We start from the raw sequence: 22,463 nt of genomic DNA on the forward strand, positions 1-22,463 counted from the left end.
AGTTGTGCATAGTTAAGATAGTTAAGAAACATTACACAGATGTCAGCTGCTTTGGTCAGGGAAAAACTTAGTATGATCTTGGGAGGGCAGGTCACTGAATCAGGAGGCAGAAGAACCGTGTTCTGCTTTGTTGGCTTTCAATTTCTCTTGGTTTTAATTTGCTAATCTTCAAAATGGAGAGACTATATATGTGTTCTACCTCTCTCTCTTTCTGTCTCTGTCTGTCTGTCTGTCTGTCTGTCTGTCTGTCTGTCTCTCTCTCTCTCTCTCTCTCTCTCTCTCTCTCACACACACACACACACACACACACACACACATTAGAAGCATAAACTACACGCTTATTGCTATGATTCTTAAACTAAACTCAGTTTCCTATGGGAACTTAGTGTCATGGTATTCAGGTTAATAAAGCAAAATTGGTTAGATGTAAAAAATGAGTGACACTCTGAGCTGTGGCTAGGATCTGTTTTTGAAGCAGCCATTTTGGACAGGAACAGTTACTTACACATGTATGTTGGTTTTGCCCTGTGAGCCATACGATGTAGCTGACACAATATGGATTTCCTGAATTTTCTTCTTTACCTTCTTTGAGTGTAAATTTATCATTTGTGCTCCTGATTTACTGAAATACCATTTGTTGAAATACTATTTTTAAGAAGAAATTATCTGGATCATTTAGATTAGTTTCTAATGTTTATTTATTTATTTATTGAAGAATGAAAGCCAAAAGTTGCCAAAACAAAATAACCAGAGGTGTTTTTAATCTTGAAGGGATTAACCATTAAATTTTTTCCTTTATTTTTATTTTATGTGTTTGAGTGTTCTGCCTTCATGTATGTCTATGTACCACATGCATGCCTGGTGCCTGAGGAGGCCAAAAGAGATTCCCTGGGGCTGGAGTTACAGAGGGTTGTCAGGGTTTTGAATGGATGATCTGATTTGATTGATATAATTGACTATGTGCTTCTTAAATGCATCACTTCGGTAACATGGTTATATATTCTGGTTAGTAGAGAAAAATACTGATTCAAATAGTTTAAATGTTCTTTAGAATATATTTATTTATCAAGTAGAGGGAGGGCGAGTCTGCCATGGTGCACATGTAGAGGTCAGAGGACAACTTTGTGAAGTTGGTTTTTTCCTTTCACCTTTACATGGCTTCCAGGCATTGAACTCAGGTTGCCAGCCATGGAAGCACACACATTTACTGCTGAGCCATCTTGCTGGGTCCCTAAATGTTTTATGTGCTTCTGGTTTAGAAATGTATTTATACAAAGGGTTAAACTTTACTTTTCTTCAGACTATTGGTCTTGATCTTGACTCTAAGATTACTATTTTAAGGTTCTTGTATGGTAGCTGATCTCACAGGTGGCTTTTACTCCTCTCTATCTTTTTTTAAACTGTTGAACGTACTGGAACACTTTTATTTTCAAATTATGATAGCTACAAAACAACTGAGAACTGAACATTAAAGGATGCATTCAAATAATTTCACTTGTAGGCTGGAGCCTACAGTTTGTAATAAAAGCTCATCGGCTCTTTTTTTATGTGAACATGGGACTCTGGGAGTTTAGAATATTTCTAGTAACACCAATAGCTGTTTCTGAAAATCCCCTTCATAGATCAACACTGCTTATGCTACCATAAACTTGACCATTTATTTAGTAGCAACAGGTTCTCCAAAGTTCTCTCCCAACTCTCTCAAACCTCTTTGTCTTCTAGATTTCCATAAGACATATGAGACTCTGTGTAACGGAATGGAAAACTGTTGTATTTACATGTGTTGGTCTCTGAATAGTTCTGATTCTTCCAATGTCTAACTGCTTTGTAGTACACTGGAGAGAATTTTTCTTTCTCTTTGGTACTTTTCAAATTCTAGCACAATGTTAGGCACACAGTAATCACTCCGTGAACCCACAGTTAATCAACATTAACTAAAAAACTCTCACAGTCTGTATTCTGTTTCTAATTATCTATGTAGTATATAATCTGGGGCCATATGCTCATAGGTGCTAATTGATTAGCCTGGTTGAAACCGTAGCTACCCACTGAATCCGAAGTCAACCTTTTAATTTCTGCAATGCAAACTTGGGCCTTCATTCTTTTTCTTCAACTAACCTGGTTTGTTCAAGTTACTTTTATACTTGCTTCTAATTGAACCTTCCTGGGCATTCAAGAGGATTCTTACATTCTCCAAGTCATCAGAGACAGAAGAGTTTCTAAAAGTTTTCAGTTTTGCCCTTTCCAGGGCATGATGGGAAAGCAGTTCCTTTGTGGTCAAGTGACTTGGCCAAGCCTATGTGTTAATCCACTTAGTATCACATTTTGAGTCCTTGTCTTGTTCCTGACAGTGTGTTAAGGGATGAATCTCTTATTTCCTAGTTCCCAGCCATGGTCCTCATTTCAGTTCATTAACTTGGACTATTGTTGTTCCCCTTACTGAACACGCAGCCATGAAACCACACATCTAAAACTTCTGCTGAACCCCCTTTTAGTGTCTACTCCCCTTTTTATTTTATAATTATATCATTTAGTGGTGAAGACATTTTAACACTTTGATCATAAGTTAAATATGTTAAAGCTATTTGAGAAATCTTGTTTTGAGAAGTTTTTGAACATGTTACACTATTCATAATAAATAAGGAGCTTTTGGTATCATAGAGACAAGTGGGCTTCAGAAACCCATCTCTGTCTGTGGCTGAGTGCGTGGCATTACAATGGCTCTGTTTATGAATGACATCTAAATCAAGCTAGGATGGACATTTGTCACTCAGCAGCTGCTCTCTTATCTTAGACCTGTGCTGGAAGAAGATTTAAAAAAACAGCTCTGGTTAGCCCAAGGCATAAAACTGTACTCAGACATGTAGAGTCTGTCTATAAAACTTTTCATGCAGGTCCTTCACTTGCTTAGTTAGATTTCTTTCTCAGACTGTTTGTCATTTGTATATAGGAGGGCTACTGATTTTTTTTGAGTTAATCTTGTATCCTGCTACATTGCTGAAGGTGTTTATAAGCTGTATGAGTTCCTTGGTCAAATTTTTGGGGTCAATTATGTATACTATCACGTCATCTGCAAATAGTGAAAGCCCAACCTTGGTATAGGGAGGAGGGGACTGGACCTACCTCAACTGAATCTAGAAGGCTGGGCTGACTCCCCAGGGGAGACCTTGACTTGGAGGAGATGGGAATGGGGGGCGGGTTGGGGGGAAAGGCTGGGAGGTGAGAGGAGGGAGGATAGGGGAATCTGAGGCTGATACGTAAAATTAAATTTATTATAAAAATATTTAAAAAACTTTCAATGATTTTTAATGAGGATAGTTACTGGACTAAAGATTATGGATAAACTAACTTTTTTTTGTCAGAAACAACTTTTATGTAAGAAGTAGGTTGATGCTGCAGCACTTGATTCTGTTCAGAAGTGATGGATGAGGACTTGGGGAGATTGGGTAGAAATGACACTTTGATTCCTGTGGACACTATCTTCCCTTAGGATGATGACAAAGCTGTGGTTGTTGCCAGAGATGATGTTTGGATTTAGAAGAGGAAAAATCTGGGGCTGGAGAGAATAGGATGTGTTATTCACTGGTCTAGGAATCAGTTATAGGTAAATGTGGATGGCAACAAGACGGTCTGGCTTGCTGTCTCATCCTTTTCCCATTTTACTAGTGCCAAAATCTGACCCATGACAATGCTGACAAGCCATTTGTCAATAGATGTAAACAGGTATCTTCAAAAGGAGGCAAAAATGGCCAAAGAGTATGTGAAAAAAGACTCAACATTGTTAATAATTAGAGATCAAAACTATAGTGACATATTATTTATTCCAGCAAGAATGATTATTCTAAAAAAGACAAGAGATAACAAATGCTAGCAAGACACAGAGAAAAGAGAACTTCTGCATACATGTTAGTGAGAATGTAAATTAGTATAGCTATTGTGAAGAATGGTATGGAAGGTCTTAATAATTTTAAAGGGGAATTACCATATGATCTCACTAATCTATACCTAATCTCACTATTAGGTATAGATACAAAGAAATTAAGTCAGCATGTCAAAGAGACATCTGTACTTATTCACAATAGGCAAGAAATAGAAACAACCTAAATGTCCATCAACTGACAAATGAGTACAGAGAATGTGATACATTTACACAATGAAATACTATATCACCATAAGGAGAATGAAATCCTGCCATTTGCAGCAACACAGATAGATCTGGAGATCATTAGTTTCACTAAAAGAATCCAGATTCAGGAAGACAAGCACTACATATTCTCACTTATACGTGCCATCTAAAGAAAGCTGGTGTCTTAGAAATGGAATGTCAAATGGTGGTTATCTGAAGCTCCTAAGAGTAGAGGTAAAGAGGGATGGGAAACTCCATCAATGGCTACTACACTCTGAGAGGAACAGTAAGTTCTGTTGTTTCAGATTTTAAAAACATGTTTATTATGTGTGTGTGTGTGTGTGTGTGTGTGTGTGTGTGTGTGTGTGTGTTTGTATGAATGTATGCCATGTACGTGCAGCTTCCTCAGAGGCCAGAAGAGGCCAAAGGACCCCTGGAGCTAGAGTTACAGGTGATTGTTAACTGTCTAACATGGGTGCTGGGAATTGAACTCAGGTCCTCTGGAAGAGCAGAAAGTACTCTTAGCCTCTGAGTCATCTCTTCAGCCCCAATTCAGGTGTTCTAATGTATAGTAGGGTGACTAGAGATAAGAATTTAACACACACACACACACACACACACACACACACACACACACACTTCCACAAGGTATGAAGAGGAACTTGAAATTTTTCACCATGAAGAAATGACAGATGCCCAAGAACATGTTTAACCTGATTTACACACCATGAAATTTGTAAGTATATCAAAACATTATGCTATTCTCATGTATTGACAAGAGTTAATACTGTGAAAATCACTATATTACCAAAGACAATCTACAGATTTAATGTAACCCATGTAGGAATACCAATGACATTCTTCACAGAAATAGAAAAAACAATCCTAAAATTAATATAGGAGTATAGAAGACTCTGGATAGTCAAAGCGACCATGAGCTAAAAGAACAATGCAGAATATGTCACAGCTGTAAAACTGTGTTAAAATGGTACTACAGAGCCATAGTAAGAAAAACATAATAACACTGGCACAAAATTATACACACAGGTCAATGGAATAGAATAGAGGACCCAGAATTAATTCACATAGCTAGCATGACTTGATATTTGACAAAGATGCCTAAAACATACATTTGTGTAAAGTCAAGCTCTCTAACAAATGTTGCTGAGAAAGTGGATATACACATGTAGAGGAATCAAACTAGATTGATATTTTTCAACTTGTACAAAATCAATTTAAAGTGTATCAGAGACACAACAGTCTGAAACTATTAGAGGCAAAGATAGGAAAGATATTTAAACACACAGGCAGAAGCAAGGACTTTCTGAAAAGGACTCTAACAACTCTGGAAATGATACAAAGAAATGACAGATGGAATTTTGTGAAAATAAAAAGCTTCTGCATAACAAAGGAAACAATAATTGAGTGAAGAGACATCCTACAGGGTGGAGTAAATCTTTGCTCCTATACATTTGACAGAGGATTAATACACATAATATATAAAGAACTCTGAAAACAAGGTGTCACCCATCCAAACATTTTCCAACCACCCAATTAATAAATGGGCTAATGAAGTGAACAGGAAGTTCTCAAAAGGTGAAGTACACATGGCCAGTAAACCTGAAAAAAAATGTTCAACATACTTGACCATCAGGGGAATACAAATACAATAATACTGAGGTTCCATCTTACCTGAGTCACAATGGCTGTCTGGACTAGGAAGTCTGTTGCAAGATTGTGTTTGACAGACATGATAGAGAAGCTACACCCATGAAATCGCAACAATGTGGCTGCCTAAACAAGACCTGAACAATGACAACACAAGTTGACATGCCAACATGGATAGGTGACATCTCACAGAGTTCTGCCTCTAGATGAAGAGCTATGAGTAATTAACAACTGCAGGGGGAGAGATACAGTCTTCCCTAGGGATAAGCCCCTGTAGCTGAAAGTTTTCCTGGTTCTGTCCCACTCCTGCGACCCTATGGTCTGCAGTCAGTCAGACCCAAGTAAACACACACAGGCTTATATTAATTAAAACTGCTCAGCCATTAGCTCAGGCCTACCACTGACTAGCTCTTGCACTTAAACTCAGCCCATTTCTGTTAATCTATATGTTGCCACAGGTTCCGTGGCTTTACCTGTGTGCTGTTACGTGCTGCTCCCTGGACGGTGGGCTGACATCTCCTGACTCAGCCTTCCTCTTCCCAGAATTCTCCTTGTCTGTTTATCCTGCTTATACTTTCTGCCTGGCTACTGGCCAATCAGCATTTTATTAAACCGGTGTACAAAAGCATTATTCCACAGCAAGTCCCCTAAATGTTATTGAATACCAAGTAGTCAGCCCTAAAAACATATACATATAAGCAACACTAAATGGACTCTGCAGGCTGTATTTATATATTTATTTATGCATATCTATCAATATATATCAACAATAGAAAAAAGAGGTCATAAATTTGAGAGGGATTTGGGGGTATGGAATGCATGGGAGGGAGGAGTGGAAGGAGAGAAATGATGTGATTATATTTCAATTAAATAAGAAAAAAATAAGAACACATTGTGGCAAGGATGTGAAGGAAAAACAGCATTTATATACTGCTGGTGGGAATGGGAATTAGCCTACTCAACATAGAAATCAGTATGGAGGTTCCTCCAAAAATCTAAAAATGGAATACCATATGACCTAGCTGTATCCCCTCTGGGTATATGCCCAAAGGATGGGAAGCCACAACACCACGCAGATACTTGCAAGTCCATGCTTATTGCAGCACCATTTATCAACAGATGAATAAATGAAGAAAATGTGGCCTATATACACAATGGGATTTAATCAGTCATAATGAAGAGTGAAATCATCTTGTATGTTGAAAAATGGATGCAATTGAAGACAATCATCATATTAAGGAAAATAAACTAGACTCAGAAAGCCAAGTATTGTATATTTTGCTCATTTGTGGATCTTATATATGGATTTATATGTATATGTATACACACATATATACACACATATATACATATATACATACACACACACATATATACACACACACACATCCATATATATATATGGATGGAGGAAGGAAAAGGACAAGAAAGAGAGAGGGGAAGAAATGAGAAGATATGGGGGAATTCACATGGTCAAAATACACAGTCTGCAGCTGGGCAGTGATGGAATATGCCGTTAATCCCAGAACTTGGGAGGCAGAAGCAGGTGAATCTCTGTAAGTTCAAGGCCAGCCTGGTCTACAGAGTGAGTTCCAGGAGAGCCAGGGCTGTTATACAGAGAAACCTTGTCTCAAAAAACCTAAATAAATAAATAAACAAATAAACAGTCTTCTTGGAAGAAAAGTAGAAATGTCATTTATCTAAGCATTATGTTGTTCCTGTAACCTCTACTTATGTATTTATTTCTAGGGAATATAATCAGAATCTTTCTTATTAAGTGGTGAGTTAGATAAACAGGTCTCCAAGGCTTGATATCATTTGACCTAAGAAGAGTATACTAAAATGACTTGAATGTGTGCAGTTTTAGGATTTAGAAGTTTGATATCAGGTTCCTGAAAGTAAAGCTTAAACGTCTCAGAAAAATCTGATTTCAGCCTTCCACTCCCCCACTTAGTACCTCCCAGTCCCTTTACCCCCCTCCTGTGTCTGAGGAGAGAAGGTACAAGAAAATCCCGTATGGCCCAGGACATCAGATTCAGCTTTTATTTGGTTGCTTTGGATCCCACCTTCTTGTTTGGATCACTCCTCCCCTCACCCATATTTCAGAAACCAATCAAGGTGTCTCCTGACCCCATCTATTCTTTTTGTTTCAACTGCTTTCTTTAGAAACTTTTTCCTTGGTTATATCCTTGCCTCACAAAAGAGGTTTTTGTTTTTTTTCCCCTCTATCAAAAAAGGTCCGATTGGGGTTATAGGAAAAACTGTTTACTCAAATGTGTCACATACTGCTTTTAAAGATGCACTTCTTTTTATTACGTTGACGGTCAGAGAATAGAGAGGTGGAGGAAATATTTCTATGTTTAAAAATAACTGAGTGGTGGGCAGAGATGCTGAGTGTCAGGGAGTGAGAGGACATGATGCTGGAAGCAAGAAGTCAAACAGTCCAATCAAGGCCCAGAGATGGAGTCTGTGTTTGTGACTTTCATTTCATGTGGCATTTATTTTGTCACTCCAGTTTGGCCTCATTCCCTTCAACACGGTGACATTGGTACTCTTTATTTTGCCTGTTTCAGACCGAATTTCTTCAGCTGTTGCTAAAACTTACTAAAATGCCAGATGTCACGTTGGAAACATGAAACCCAAAGGAAGGTCGTAAATCACAAAAACAAACCATAAAATAAATAATAAAATTCCATGAGTGCTGGGCTCTGGAGCTTCCCAGCTTCAAGTCTCTTTTGTTCACTCCTCTCCCAAGCCCACCATGTCTCCCAACCCCTTTCTTTTACAGCCAGGCATGAGGGCAACTGGGCAGTTTCTCACCTTGGCCTTGATTGTTCACGTTGCAGATTCTGAGCAGAGCACTGGGTCCGACTCCGAGGTGCTCACTGAGCGGACCTCCTGTTCCTTCAGCACTCACACTGACCTGGCATCTGGTGCCACAGGCCCAGTGCCTGCTGCCATGTCTACCATGGAGGAGATTCAGGTGGAGTTACAATGTGCTGACCTCTGGAAGAGGTTCCATGATATTGGAACGGAGATGATCATCACCAAAGCAGGCAGGTAAGGATGTTCTGTTGAGTGACCAAACTCAAAGGCACTACAGAAGTGGGCCCTGTTACTCCCATTTGTACTGACCTGTGGTAGAGTCAGCAAAGCTCAAGCACCTTGAACTTCCTCTTCTGCAACTGAATTTGCTAATGTGGTCTTACTGTGTCTGCTCTCACAAACAACATTTTTCATCCTCAAACATACTTCTTCATCTAATTCTTGACACATAATAGAGTAAAGTTAGGTCCAAAGCAAATACTTATTCCTCCATGTAATATTTTCAAGAAACCTTTTCTAAAACCAACAGTTTACATCTTTGAAGACTAAAGTAATCATATGCCTTTTTAAGAATGAGGCTTGGTGCAGCTGTTGAGCCAAGGTTATTGATCCATAGTGTTTGTTGTTGACTTGAAATTATTATATAACTTCATTATGATTAGGAGAGTCTCTCATGAAACTAGTTACCCAAGATAATGAAAGTATGGAAACCACTGTCTCTCTTAAAAGAGGCACCTTTAGTTAAACCATGACTTTACCGGCATCCTTCAGTTTTCCATAACTATGTGTCTATTTTGTGCTGGGCACTGAACATACGTAGTACTTGAACTTCACAAGAATCCTGCAACATGAGATGTGACTCTTCTGTGTGGATTCAAGGAAAGGAAGACTGGAAAAGGCTAATCAGCTTCATGAGGGCAAGGGCTATTGAGCAGTAACTCCAAACTTCATGCATCTGGGGTGCTTTAAAATATATAATAATTTTATCAATCCTCCCCATTAAAAGTTGTAGTTCTTGTCTCTGACTCAAAATGAAAATGATTTAGATAAAACTGAATTTGGATTAGGCCTTTACGTATATAGGAATAGCTATTGAAATTAATCATGACTATACTATTTTATTTTCTCAAAGCATATATATATTATATAGTTATATACATCATCAGAGTGAAAAGGCTCCATCTAACTAGTTGCTTCCACACTATTTTCATGGAAATACTCATTATGTTTAGTTTATATTTTCTCTACATCTCAATGGATATAGAGAAACAAACACATTCAATAAAAAAATCTAAAAACCATGAATGAAATGAACTTGAATCCCTTCTTGTTTCTATTCTGGTACTCTTATTGCACTGTAACTTTTCATAGTGGTGAAAGGCTTGTTGTGTAGCTCAGCTTTGAAGGAGAATTATCTTCAGTGCCACCTCATTACTTGGATTTTAGTGTTCTCCTTTTCTGCTTTTCATGGTGTTGAAAATTGGAGGAAAACAAAGAAATTAAAGGAACTTTATTTTAATAGAGAGGTTGAATAGAGAGAGGCAAAATATTACACCTACTTTTTGTCTAGAATGGTTTTTGGTTTTGGTTTTCATATTTGTGTTGTTGGGTCTATGTTTGCCATGCAGTCTTGTTCCTAATGCCATCCCTCACTCTACAAACATTGGAACTCAGTTCATTGGTGCACCTCCAATATTTCAGTGTTTAAGTTCAGAAATTCTGCACATATATTTTTACAAAAATCCTCTCTATTCTTGACAATACCAACATACTCCCTAGCAGTTTCTTCTTTAGTCACATTGAAGTTCTGTTTTTCTTAGGTAGGTAGGTAAGACTGTATGTCTTATTACAACTAGGGAAATACTATTCACCATTTATATCTTCCTGCACATCCAGCTGTACAGAGCCCTCAATTTGGGGAACACCAACCAATTCGTGTAATCAGCACCATGGACAGAGGTGCCTTTTGGGATTAATGGATTTAGAAGACAGAATTGACCTAAATTTAACCATAAAATTAATACCAAACATGACTTATTTTATGAGATATGAAAGATAATTTCTTTTTCATTGTGTTACGACTTATGTTGTATAAAGTATTAAAATACTAACACAAAAATTGGGCAGTATCTGGAGAGTTCAGAAGATACATGGAGATATTGAAAGCAGGTGGACAGTCCATAAGTTGCCTTGCTTTGTCTTATAGATGATAGGAATGGAATGATTTACCCAAAGTAATTTTATAATTTGAGTACTTAGGATTATATAACTGTCACAATGAAAATATCAAATTAAAAATATCTAGTGCCCTTTCTTTGAAGTTATTAAAGCAAAAATAAATCCATTTCTTTCAGTGTAGCATAGCCCTTGTAGGTGACCAAGAGGAGGCACATCTTCTCGCCTCCATTAGTAAGCTTTCTCTCTGTCTCTCACCAGATGCTTCCTAGTAATTAAAACATAGAGGAGAATAGTAATTCTTGCTGTTAAGAAGGCAATTACTGGTCTGTGTTCAAAAGTATAGACTAAGGCTCTCAGATGTTTGGAAGAATTAGTGTAGATCAAAGTATGTAACTCACAGTGAATGTTATTGAGTGTAGCTACTCATCACATTTTATTGGTAAGACCAAAATTCAAGCCTCCTCATTAAAATTGTGAGGATGAGAAGAGAAAATATAAAATGACTGGAAAATGATCAAGTGTGGAGGAGGAATGGCTATGCATTTGGTGCAACTATTTCAGAATTCACCACCATCCTTGTCAAAGATCTCTTGTCTCTCAAAATTGATTCTTATAGTACAGACTTGCTGCCAGACAGACATTTGCTTTATGGGTTACTTTTGCTGGATAAGGATTGAATTTGAGACTTGTATAAAAAGCCTTGCACACATTTGCAAGATGGCTGTCTGAGGTCAGGGCATGGTCTATGGCCGTGAAATGGAGCAAAGCCAATTAGGCCATATGTGGATCAAGCTTGTGACCTTGACCTCATTAGCACCGTGGTCGGCTCAGCTCCATTAACTAGCCCCAGATGGTTAAGCTTAATGTAGTATTTTGTGTACAAGTACCCTAGAGCACTCTAAGGGCAATCTATATTTTTAAACTGATCACTTTTTAATGTCTGGTTTGATGCAAATAAGCTTGGTGTCTTTCCTTTCTTCTTGGAGTTTTTGAAGAGAATGGCAAACTTTATTCTAGACTTGTTGAAATCCAATACCTCTTTTGAGCTGTGCCCTCTCCTCCTTTCAGTTATGAGAGAAGCTGTAAAGTGCCACATCCTGACCTCACTTGTTTTGGCAAGTTTAACAAGCCATTGTGGTGGAAGCAAGGTATTGCCCAGAGGCCACTAGACTTCATTTGGTATTTGCTCCTTATTCCACAGGGTCCTTCCTCTGACACACACGTTGACAGCCTGAGAAATTGCAGAAATTTTTGTTCAGTTTTATGCATTGAAAAAAATCTTTAGTGGTCTTTTGTTTGGAGACCAGCAGCAATTCATTTTGTTTCATTATTTTCTTGGGAAATTAATTTTCAGTGACAATTTCCAAATAAACTCAGTGAAATGTTTGATATATACTACTAAAAGGTTAATTAAAATATAAAGCAGAGTCAGGTATGAACTGTTTGAGTGTATGAATCATGAGGTACAATAAATTTAAGCTAAGAAGAGATGAAATTTTGGCAATATTAGTCTTGATCATTTGCAGTGATCATTTACAGTGAAATAGTAATTAGCCAACTTGGGGAATTAGTGGATATCGGACTTGGATGTGCTTAAAATACCCAATGAGAAGACACTTTAAGCTTGTACTCCAGTTTATCTTCCTCCTCTCTTGAGCTCATGCCCTTGTTTATTTTCACAGGAGGATGTTTCCTGCCATGAGAGTGAAAATCACTGGCCTGGATCCACACCAACAATACTATATAGCAATGGACATTGTGCCTGTGGACAATAAAAGATACAGGTAAGAACTCTGGAATCTGGAATTGTAGAAATCACCAGTATCCCAGGGCAGTTCCTTAAACTCCTTACATGAATAAGGGCAGAGGGTATGCCAGTGGTCTGTGTGGTAGAATACCAGGCAGGAAACAGTAACTAAAGATAGGAAACCAGGGTTTACTAAGTGTGTTTTCAAATCCTCCGTATGTCTCTGGACAGAATAGGATTTTACAGTGTCCTCTATAGGACCAAAAATTAAGTGGCTCTTTCTTGAATCTGGAATTAACTGAGGTAATGTTAAAAGGATGAACACATTGAATGATCTGTCTTGTGAAATGATAAATGAATTGGAATTTAAGGCATTTTGGGGGGAAGGAAGTAGGCAAGTGCAATATATTCAATTGCACATCTAACATGCAACTCTTGAAAAGATAGAGAAGAACAAATTGAAGGATTGGAAAGAATGTAAGAAGAGAATCTTATTAGGGTAATAATAACTTAACTATAACTTAACTGTCCTTAATATGGGTGCAAGTGAGTTTGATAAATAACTTTATCTCAGATTTATCTCAATGTATTCTCCAAGTCTCTTTGATGGCATTTATATTGTTATTATAAAAAACATGGTGGCTTGCTTAGTGTCTTGAGATCCCAGTAAAATCAGTGGTGCATTTTAAAAATGTCTAACGTATGAGAATTTGGCTGTAAGCCTCTGAATTTGGAGGTGAGATATGGATGCGGAAGCCAGAACAATAATAATACGAAGAGGGAGCCGTCCAAGAGAGGCATGGTCTATATTGTAGGGTTTAGGTGAGAAAATGCTTCCAGTAAGTTAAAGAGAATCTTGGAAGCTATAATTCTGGCTGAGTGCTTCTATTTGCTAGAGTTCTGTGCCCATGTAGTCCTTTAGAACCCAAACTTAAGGAGGTGCCACATACCTGGGATGGGTGAGGACCACAGGACAATTGTTGAGCTTGGGGAAAACAGACTTCCTTTGCTACAATCAATATCTCATGTACAGGGGCATCATGGGAAAATGATGTGAACAATGAAAATTTTCCAAACCAAGTTCATTAAAGCGAACACTAGGAATATTTGATGGCGATTCTTGGAGTAGTTACACTAATGCAAAAAAACCCCCATTCTCATAGAAAGGCCTCGCAGAATTCAGACAGTTAGCAAGGAAATGGTTAATGAGTCAGAAGCCTGGAGGGTATCTGCACATGGCTGCTTTTTATAGGACAATATGGAAGATGTTTTTAATAAGGAGCAAAATCCTGAACAAGTGGCTAAAGATTATATGGTTTGCATTTGAAAGGTGAAAGGTTGCAGTAAAATACCTTTTCTTTAGCTAGACTCAGGGATTCAGGATGCCTGTGTGCACACAGGGGTGCATGGCACAGAGAAAGAGGAGGAAGAAAAGGGACTCTGAGAATGTTTTCCTCGTCAGAGCTGTGGCTTTGATCATCAAAAACAACAGTTCTCCGTCGGCCCCCATTCCCTCCTATTGTCATTATCAGGGCAGTTTCATTTTCCTGATTGTCCACATTTCTGTTCTCCTCTTTTGTAGTCTCCACGTCATTCTCATTATTTCTCCATTCTTGTCATCCCTTCATCTTTCCCGTTCCTTTCTTCATTTGTTTCTTGGGTCTCCATTCTTCTGTGCATCTGTCTCTAAATTCTCCCCCTCCTTCTGTGTCTCAGATATGTGTACCATAGCTCCAAGTGGATGGTGGCTGGCAATGCGGACTCCCCCGTGCCTCCAAGGGTTTATATACACCCGGATTCCCTAGCTTCTGGAGACACCTGGATGAGACAGGTGGTGAGTTTCGACAAACTCAAGCTGACCAACAATGAACTGGATGATCAAGGACATGTGAGTTAAAGAACTCCATTTACTCCCCAATCCCTCTTTTCCCTTTTGCTTTAGAGCTAATTAGCCCCAGGCCTTTTCTAATAGGTAAAATAAGAATCTGTATGCCGTTTTAAGCAACTAAGCATAAACTTTTTTTTTATCCACTTAAGTTTCATTTATTACAAATCTAACATTTAGCAACCATCTGCTATGTATCAGCTTATATTTATCAGACAAAGTCCTTTTTGCTCTAGGGACCCATAGCCCGGTCAAGGAGGTAAGACAGAAACACAGGGCAGATTAAACACTGGTAAAAGAAACCACAATATTCAGTAGAGTAGCTCACAAGACAATACCTATGAGAATCAAATGAATGACCATTTTGGCTGATCGGTGAAGAAAGCTGTGAATTTACAAAAGAAGCCTCAAGCTTTGCTGGAACAATTGGAACAACTGATGCTATTGACTTATCTCTGGCAATAAAGGATGTACTGAATGTTCAGTCAATGCCAGCATTTGTCCTGGTGGCTACGGCTATTTTCTTCAAGGAAATAGTAATTTTCTGAGGTGGTAAGGTCACAAATATGCCATTTACACTTCTGTGACATGAAATGAAGCCCACAAATTCAATGAGTGTGAAGAACTAAGTGTAGAGTTGAAAGGAAACATGGGTACCTGCTGAAAAATTGAAGGTAGAGGGGAAAATATGAGACGTGGCAGAGGTTGAGAAGGTTTAGTCGAGTGCTGTCTTAACACGAGAATGGGTGGCCAGCATTTTTCCAGTTAAACAAGTGAACCACATCTACCGTCCACAATAGGTATACCCTGTTATACATTTCCAGGTAATGCTAGCCAGCGGCTTAGTTCTTGCCCTGAGGAGTAGAAGCACTGATTTCTAGGCCCCTGTGCATCCTACCCTTAACCTGTCCTCCTCCTACAATGCTTCCATCTTGTGATTTATTTATTTTTTTTTTTTGTGTGTGTGAGAGTTTGAAAAGATGCAAGGACCTCTAAGTCACACCTAGCATAACGTTTCCTCTTCTTGTTTCAGATCATTCTGCACTCTATGCATAAATACCAGCCTCGAGTCCATGTGATCCGCAAAGACTTCAGCAGTGATCTTTCACCCACCAAACCTGTGCCTGTAGGGGATGGGGTGAAAACATTCAACTTTCCTGAGACGGTGTTCACCACGGTCACAGCCTATCAGAACCAGCAGGTAAGAGGCCACTGTGGATAGCCTGCTGCCTCCCAGATTTCAAAGAACCTTTGTCTTGTTATTGGTGAGGAATGCTTAGTTCTTCTCAATGACACAGAAAAGTCAGAATGAGAGACGCCAGTCTTGCAGCACACATGAAACGTTGTTGACAGTGTGGTGATGCCCAGTGACAGCTGACATGGTCTACATTTAGCTCAAACACAAGCTCCCTCATCAAGAGCACCAAGCTCCTATGTTGTCTTCGTGTCTTCCTGTGTTCGGGGTCTCTTCCACATCCTGACAGTCCTCACTGTGCAGGATTGAGTCTTGCTCCCTCCCAGGTCTGAAGATTTCTATGTGCATCTCTCTTCCATGTGACCTCAAAGCCACCAGGCCTCTAAACTGTAAGACTCATTGCTTCCTTTCCAGACTCTGTACACTTTCATGTGATCAGCAAGCAGACTAGGGATCTGTAGCATTTTGTTTCTGGCATATATATTCATTTATTAAATGGGTATTGAGAAGTTATTAGGTTCTAGCCTTTGTAGAGAAACAGAGCTGGCTAATGGAGTAATTAGGATGATGGTTCTCCTTGAGAGTGTTAGTTAAGAGAAAAATGTGTAAACACAGTGATAACAAAGTGGAATAGTTCAACAGCAAACATAGGGCCAGAGGTTGGGAATTGAACAAGGTGCATTGGCTCATGAAGGGATTATGGTGAATAGGTTACTACTTTGATCTCTGTCTTCATGAAAAGCTGATGAATTCATGATGTGATGATGTTCAAAATAGATGGGTCATACTCAGTTCTGCTTGTTTTGAGATCAAGGTAACAGCCAGAGGATTCTTGGAGGTTTCTTGGAAGTGTTGATTCATTTTCTGAATTAGACACATACACAGAAACCAGCCAGACTCACATAGAAGACATGTGGCTAGGAGAAGGGCAGAGACAGTGACAGGGCATTACTGTCTTATTTTAAACATTACTCAGTTTTGTTTTTTGAAGAGGGTAGCTAGATGGATTTATAAGTAATCTTACTTTATGAAGTTCCCTAAAATGTGCAATCAAACCCATTTTGTACCATAATCATATATTTGTCAAATTGTATAATTAGTAGAATACTTGCAGTGAGTGAATCCTTTGCTGAAACAAGGATTTTAGATTATTAAGCCTGTACATTAGCATTCTTTCATTTGGGATCAACTGCAAGCAAAATGAACTTACAATATTATGACACTTGTTGCCTTTTGAATCAGCTGCTCTATTCTGAGCGCAAAGCAATTGAGGGAAACATTTGATATTTATCAGGTACTTTCTCTGTACTAGCTAGGTGATGGTGTTTTTTTTTATTTAAAATAATCTATATCTCACATGGAAAGGATATTTCTCTCTGTCGTGGTCTATCTGGGTAACATTCCTTAGAAGTTCTTCTTTATCTCCTGAGGAGATTAAGCATCTGATTGTCAGACTTTTTCAGCATGTGGAAAGTGCTCCTAAGTTCAGATTTTCTTCGTTGATGCTATGTTTTATGTAAGGTAGAGGAAAACATGAATTTGTTTTGGGTGCCGTTTAAATTACCAAGTCCCCCCAAGCTTCTTACATAGGAAGGCTGCAGCAGTCTGAGCGGGGCTGCACAGAAATCTTCAGTAAAGTTTTTAAATTTCAATGCAAAATATAGCAGTGATATGCACATGGCCCTTTGAACAATTAGAACCTGAAGCTCACTGTGTTTCAGAAGAGAGGGAGTAGGAGGCCAGCTACTGCTTTAATTTGTGTTTTTTTTAAGGCAGTGCTGTGGTAATATGCATTTGAACTTCAGGATACTTATGGTAGAAAAACACAGAATGCTAAACAATGAGCATAGTACTGTTTCACCGGTTGATTTTACAGGCTACAAGAGCCATTACTGTAACCCACCGGAAAGCCAGGGCTTCAGTTTACTTTGACAATGAAGGGGGATTCAACACAAGCACATGATACCTCTTTCATTACTTCATTTTCTCTCATAGAAGCGTCCACTGTCGTAGTGCACTTCACTCAGACATATATTTTGTCTGCAGGTGGGTGGGGGCAGGACAAGGGTCATGGTTAAGAGTGGGAGATTCCACAGCAAGTCCACCTGTTTGAATCTGACTGAAACACTGACAAATTGTGTGACCTGGAATAGGTTTCTTAACTTCTTTCAGTTTGTGCCTTCTGTATCCACAAATATGCCTGCCTCATGGAATTACGTGGGGGGTAGGTAGAGAGTGTATATGAATCAGTCAGCATTGCCATATGGCTGGGCCTAGAAAGACAGAGGAAAGCAGGGGATAGAGGCAGGTTTAAAGAATAAATCGTTCATTAGGGAAAAGTAGATGGTTGGGAATTGAACAACGTGCATTGGCTCATGAAGGGATTATGGTGAATAGGTTACTACTTTGATCTCTGTCTTCATGAAAAGCTGATGAATTCATGATGTGATGATGTTCAAAATAGATGGGTCATACTCAGTTCTGCTTGTTTTGAGATCAAGGTAACAGCCTTTGCCTATTTAACAAGTCCCCAGTTGCTGCATAAATCAACCAGCATGATTGTTTAATACTCCCTTTGGCTGTGTAGATGTGATTTAATATAATACAGTGCCTTCTAATAAAACACCGCAACCTCAGGTCTTTCCCATTGGGCATCATGAAGCTTGTATCCTACATATCAGGGCTTGCTACATAGTGGTGATTTTCAGACTTTTCCTGAAGATTCTGGGGAGTAGAAATTGTTCATTTGTAAGATATATTTTCTAATTGCTATGTTGTTATTAACCTCTGTGGTCCAGAATGAGAAGCAATCTTTTCTGATAAAGTTGTTTATTATCTATCTTTTAAAGGAAATAGGAGGCCTGTGTAGGGTAAGAGCCAGTATAGCAGGTCTTCAGTGTTCTTAGAAACATATCTGGAGGAACACAGGAAAGGAAGCCCAGTGGAAGGAGCAGAACTCAGCTGAAGTATCAGCAGGTCTTTCTCATGAAGAGATCTGTCCGGTTGCTCAGACAGTAACAGACCAGACATTTGGAGGGCTGGATCAGAGTCTTACACCTCTATGAGCATCTAAGTCACCACAAGAAAGTGACTTTCTCTGTCTGGACTTCAGTTTCTTCTAGAAAATGGGTTGTCTTATGCTTTCCAAGGATGGTTGAGAAGATGGGTAATTATAATTTTTTCCTCCTTTCCCCCCACAGTGAGTATTGAGAGCAATATCCTGTCACCCACCTGAGGCAGCCTAACATTTTCATGTTTGTAACATTTTAAAAGATTCCTGTAATATTCTAGATCATATTTTAAGCAGATCCACTCTTGAGAGGTAGGAACTTTGCATTTTGCTGTTGACAAACAAAAACACTGTAAACTCCTCTATGGTCTTCAGTTCACTAACATCCTTGGTGACTTGTTTTTGGTCTTTCAAGTGAGACATCAGAACCTCCTCACAAATCTTCCTTTTGACTCTGTTGCTTCTATTGACACATTTTCTTCTTTCTAATCTCACTGCTTTTCCCTTGTTCTGCCCTGCCACCCCTTCACCTTGGCTCTGAAGATAGCTTCTTATTGGTTTTGTAGATGTCAATCAGAATGTCTCCCCAACTGTCTCACATCATCTCTAGAAGGATCTCGAGAAAGCACAATGCTGATGCCACCATTTATCCATCACAAATTGGCAATGATGCCTCAGAGCCTGAGATACAAAGTCCAGGACCTCAAGTCTCTCCATTGATGTCTTAAATCACTGGCTTTATTTCTAGACTCACTTCCTGTTACTCCCATAGCATACTTGCAAGAGTGTGGGATCTAGCTGAAATTTTATTGTTGAACTTGCACTGTCTTGCTATTACAGGTAGTTTCACAGGATTGCCCACTCTCTTTCCATGTTTTCTGTTTGTGTTGCTTCTCTTCAAGTTAGGTGAAAATACTAACCTCTGCCTATAGCCTTCTTTCCTGGTTGCACATGAACTCAGCCTTCATAGTCCTACTAGGGCACTGCACCTCTTTCATGACATTCATCATGTTAGATCCACGGTCTAATTATTTTATCTTCCTCCAACTTGAGGGTGCCTTATTTTGAGAACAATTAAACATTGCCCTGTGATATGGTAGCGAATGCTAACTGGAAGGTTATAGGTATGAGTTCTGGAATCTGCCACTGGTGGAGCATACAGCTTTGATAAGTCACTGTTCTGCTGCACTCTAATTTGCAGTCTGATAGCTGAGTGTGAATCAGTGTCAGTGACTGGGGAGAAGCATTTGGAAGTTCACTGAAAAATACAGCTGCAAACACTCACTTACGTTGTTCTATTTTGGCCTGTCTGCTTTTTGAGGCAAAATGTTACTTATTTTATGAAATAATCATACTTGTAGAGTAGATAGGTGTTCATTTTTTCCAGTCAATAGAATAAAAATTGGGATATAAATGTTGATTCCTCAAATGTTGGGTGGAGGGATTAGACCAGCTTATGAAATTCTGAAGTCTAGAAGCCATGAGTTAAGATGAAGGATGCTTCCATAGATTTAAGATATTTGCATCTGTTTGGTGGCATGGCATTGGACATGTGTTTTACAAGTGTCCACATCCCTGAGAGAATTAACCATCATGACTTAAGATGTTGGTTTCATTATACACTCATAGCCCTGCTTCTTTGGCTGTGAAGTACGAATTAAACATTTTTATTTTCATGGAATATTTTATGCTTTTCTTCTCCCTTTCCATTTCTTCCTCACATTTGTCTTCCCAACCTATAGACTCTCAGTGTTCCTAACACACTGAAGTTATTATTGCTAATATTTGCTCACAGAATGCCAACTTGGCAGGTCTGCGAAAGAGAGTGGTACACCATGCCCAGAATCTCTTCGTGGAGAGTAAGTTGGTAGACTGGGAATAAAGGTGATGCAATACTCTATCCGTTTTCTTGGAAGATTTTGATGCCAGCATATCCTTGTGTAATTAGCAGGAAATTCCACTGCATCTTTGTCTTCTCTGAGGGAAAAGACTGCTGAATTTTGATCTTTTTTTTTCAAAGCAGGAAATTAGATTTCAAAAAGACATAGCCTTGCTCTCCCCAGGTAACAGGCTTATTCTCGGTGAGAACTGGCTATAGGAAGCAGAAAGAATGCCTGAAACCATTGCCAGGTTTGAGGAACCAAATCAAGCAGGATTCTGAGCCACTTCTTGTATCCTACACTGCCCAGCCAGTTTTCCTCTAATTTGCAATTAGACCAATGCAGATTTTTCTTTTTTATTTTGGACACACCAGCTCAAACATTTTTTTCATTTTTTATGGAAAGTCTTCCAATCTGTATGGTTAAAAAATAAGAACAAACAAGAGCAGTAATAAGGGAAGCTCTTTTGGCCTGGGTTCTACTTAAAATACTCATCTTCAGGATTCATGTCTAGAACCTGTACTATTTTCATCCATACCATGCATTGTGAGGTATACTTAATTTATTTCACAAGCACTTGTTTTCTTCCAGTCTTCAATGCCTCAGACAGAAGAATATTAAGATTAGGAAAATACCATCAGTGAAGGCTACTGCTTTGATGGCCTTTACCTTTTCCATGCCTTCTTATCACAGGGCCAGGTTTGACCACGATTGCTGTTAACAGCTTCAACTTCACAGGCAGTTACTAATAGAGCTGATCCTAGCTTGAAAGACACTAATGATCTTTGTCTGTGATGCAGAAGTGAAAAAACAGGGAGTTGAAGGGGGGCTTGGTGAAGAGTTGCTCAGTCTTGTCCTTGCTTTGGGTTTGATGAACCACCCTACATTACCACCCATTCATTCACCCTTCATTGACAAAAACCCATTGGGTGCTAAAGGCATGTCATTCTAGGCTGTACTTAATAAGGTAGTACTTAAAATAGGTATGGGCCTTATTTGTCACACAGGGAAAGAGACAGTAAATATGGAAATAAGTAATAAATGTATGGTTAATCCAAACAGTTGGATTAAGAGGAAACACGGATTAAAGACAGCACAGTTGAAGAGACCAGCAGAGACAATCAGGGGAGTTGTCTCCTGAGCCTAGAGTGTTAGTCTGAGGTTTAGTATGAAGTCAGCTCTGTGTAAGGTAGAGTGAAGGAGTGGAGCACTGTGAAAGGCCTCTCTGGGGAAGGGCTTGGAACATTATGGCATTGATTGCAGTTCAGTTTGGCTGGAGCCTGTAGACAAGGGTAGAGGAATGTGCTAGCGTTGGAGCATGGGCTGGAGCCAGAGCTTACTGGCCCTGCAAGGCTGGTCAAGGAGGATGGATTGAATTCTGTACAGGGGTAGTCATTGGGAAAAAACCAGCACACTGTAGGAATGTGCAAATGCATATCACTCAGGCTGCTGTTTAGACTGGATAGGAAGTACAAGGAAGGAGGTCAGTTCTAAGACCATTTAGAGTAGTTTAGTCAAGAATATAGCTGGCCTGTGGCAGAGAGGTGAGAAGACATATTTGTCTCTCACTGGTAAAACATAATATGACATGGAGTTGGAAATCACTGAAATGTTCTCTCATTCCTCTTTGCATGATATATATATATATTTATATATGTATCTATATATATACATACATAATTTTTATATATACATATAATTTTGTGTAGTCTTTTTCCCTAAAAGACCCTCACCTGTAATGGAGTAGGGTAGGGGAATACATACTTTTGCATTTCTGCATTTCTATTTGAAGTTTATATCTCTTAGCACACTTGATTTTATTTGAGTGCATAGGTTAGTTTCCTCTTCCCCCAGTGGACTTCTGGCCTCTGGTTGTATGGTGCATACATAGAGGTGAAAGTGAGAGGTTTACGTGTTCTTATGGCTGCTTGTGGGTTCCTATATAGTC

General features: G+C 39.0%; 1 protein-coding gene across 1 annotated transcript in view; it reads left to right on the forward strand.

The window, feature by feature from the left end:
- Positions 1–22,463, forward strand: part of Tbx15 (T-box transcription factor 15) — a 105,901-nt gene that overhangs the window by 51,033 nt on the left and 32,405 nt on the right. Inside the window, exons 2-5 of the mRNA XM_059264918.1 lie at positions 8,641–8,854; positions 12,481–12,582; positions 14,262–14,433; positions 15,464–15,631. Coding sequence (XP_059120901.1) covers positions 8,641–8,854; positions 12,481–12,582; positions 14,262–14,433; positions 15,464–15,631 — 656 coding nt within the window. The remainder of the gene's footprint in view (positions 1–8,640; positions 8,855–12,480; positions 12,583–14,261; positions 14,434–15,463; positions 15,632–22,463) is intronic.

The sequence above is a fragment of the Peromyscus eremicus genome, chromosome 6, assembly GCF_949786415.1.
Source record: "Peromyscus eremicus chromosome 6, PerEre_H2_v1, whole genome shotgun sequence".
In the NCBI taxonomy this organism is placed as follows: Eukaryota; Metazoa; Chordata; class Mammalia; order Rodentia; family Cricetidae; genus Peromyscus; species Peromyscus eremicus.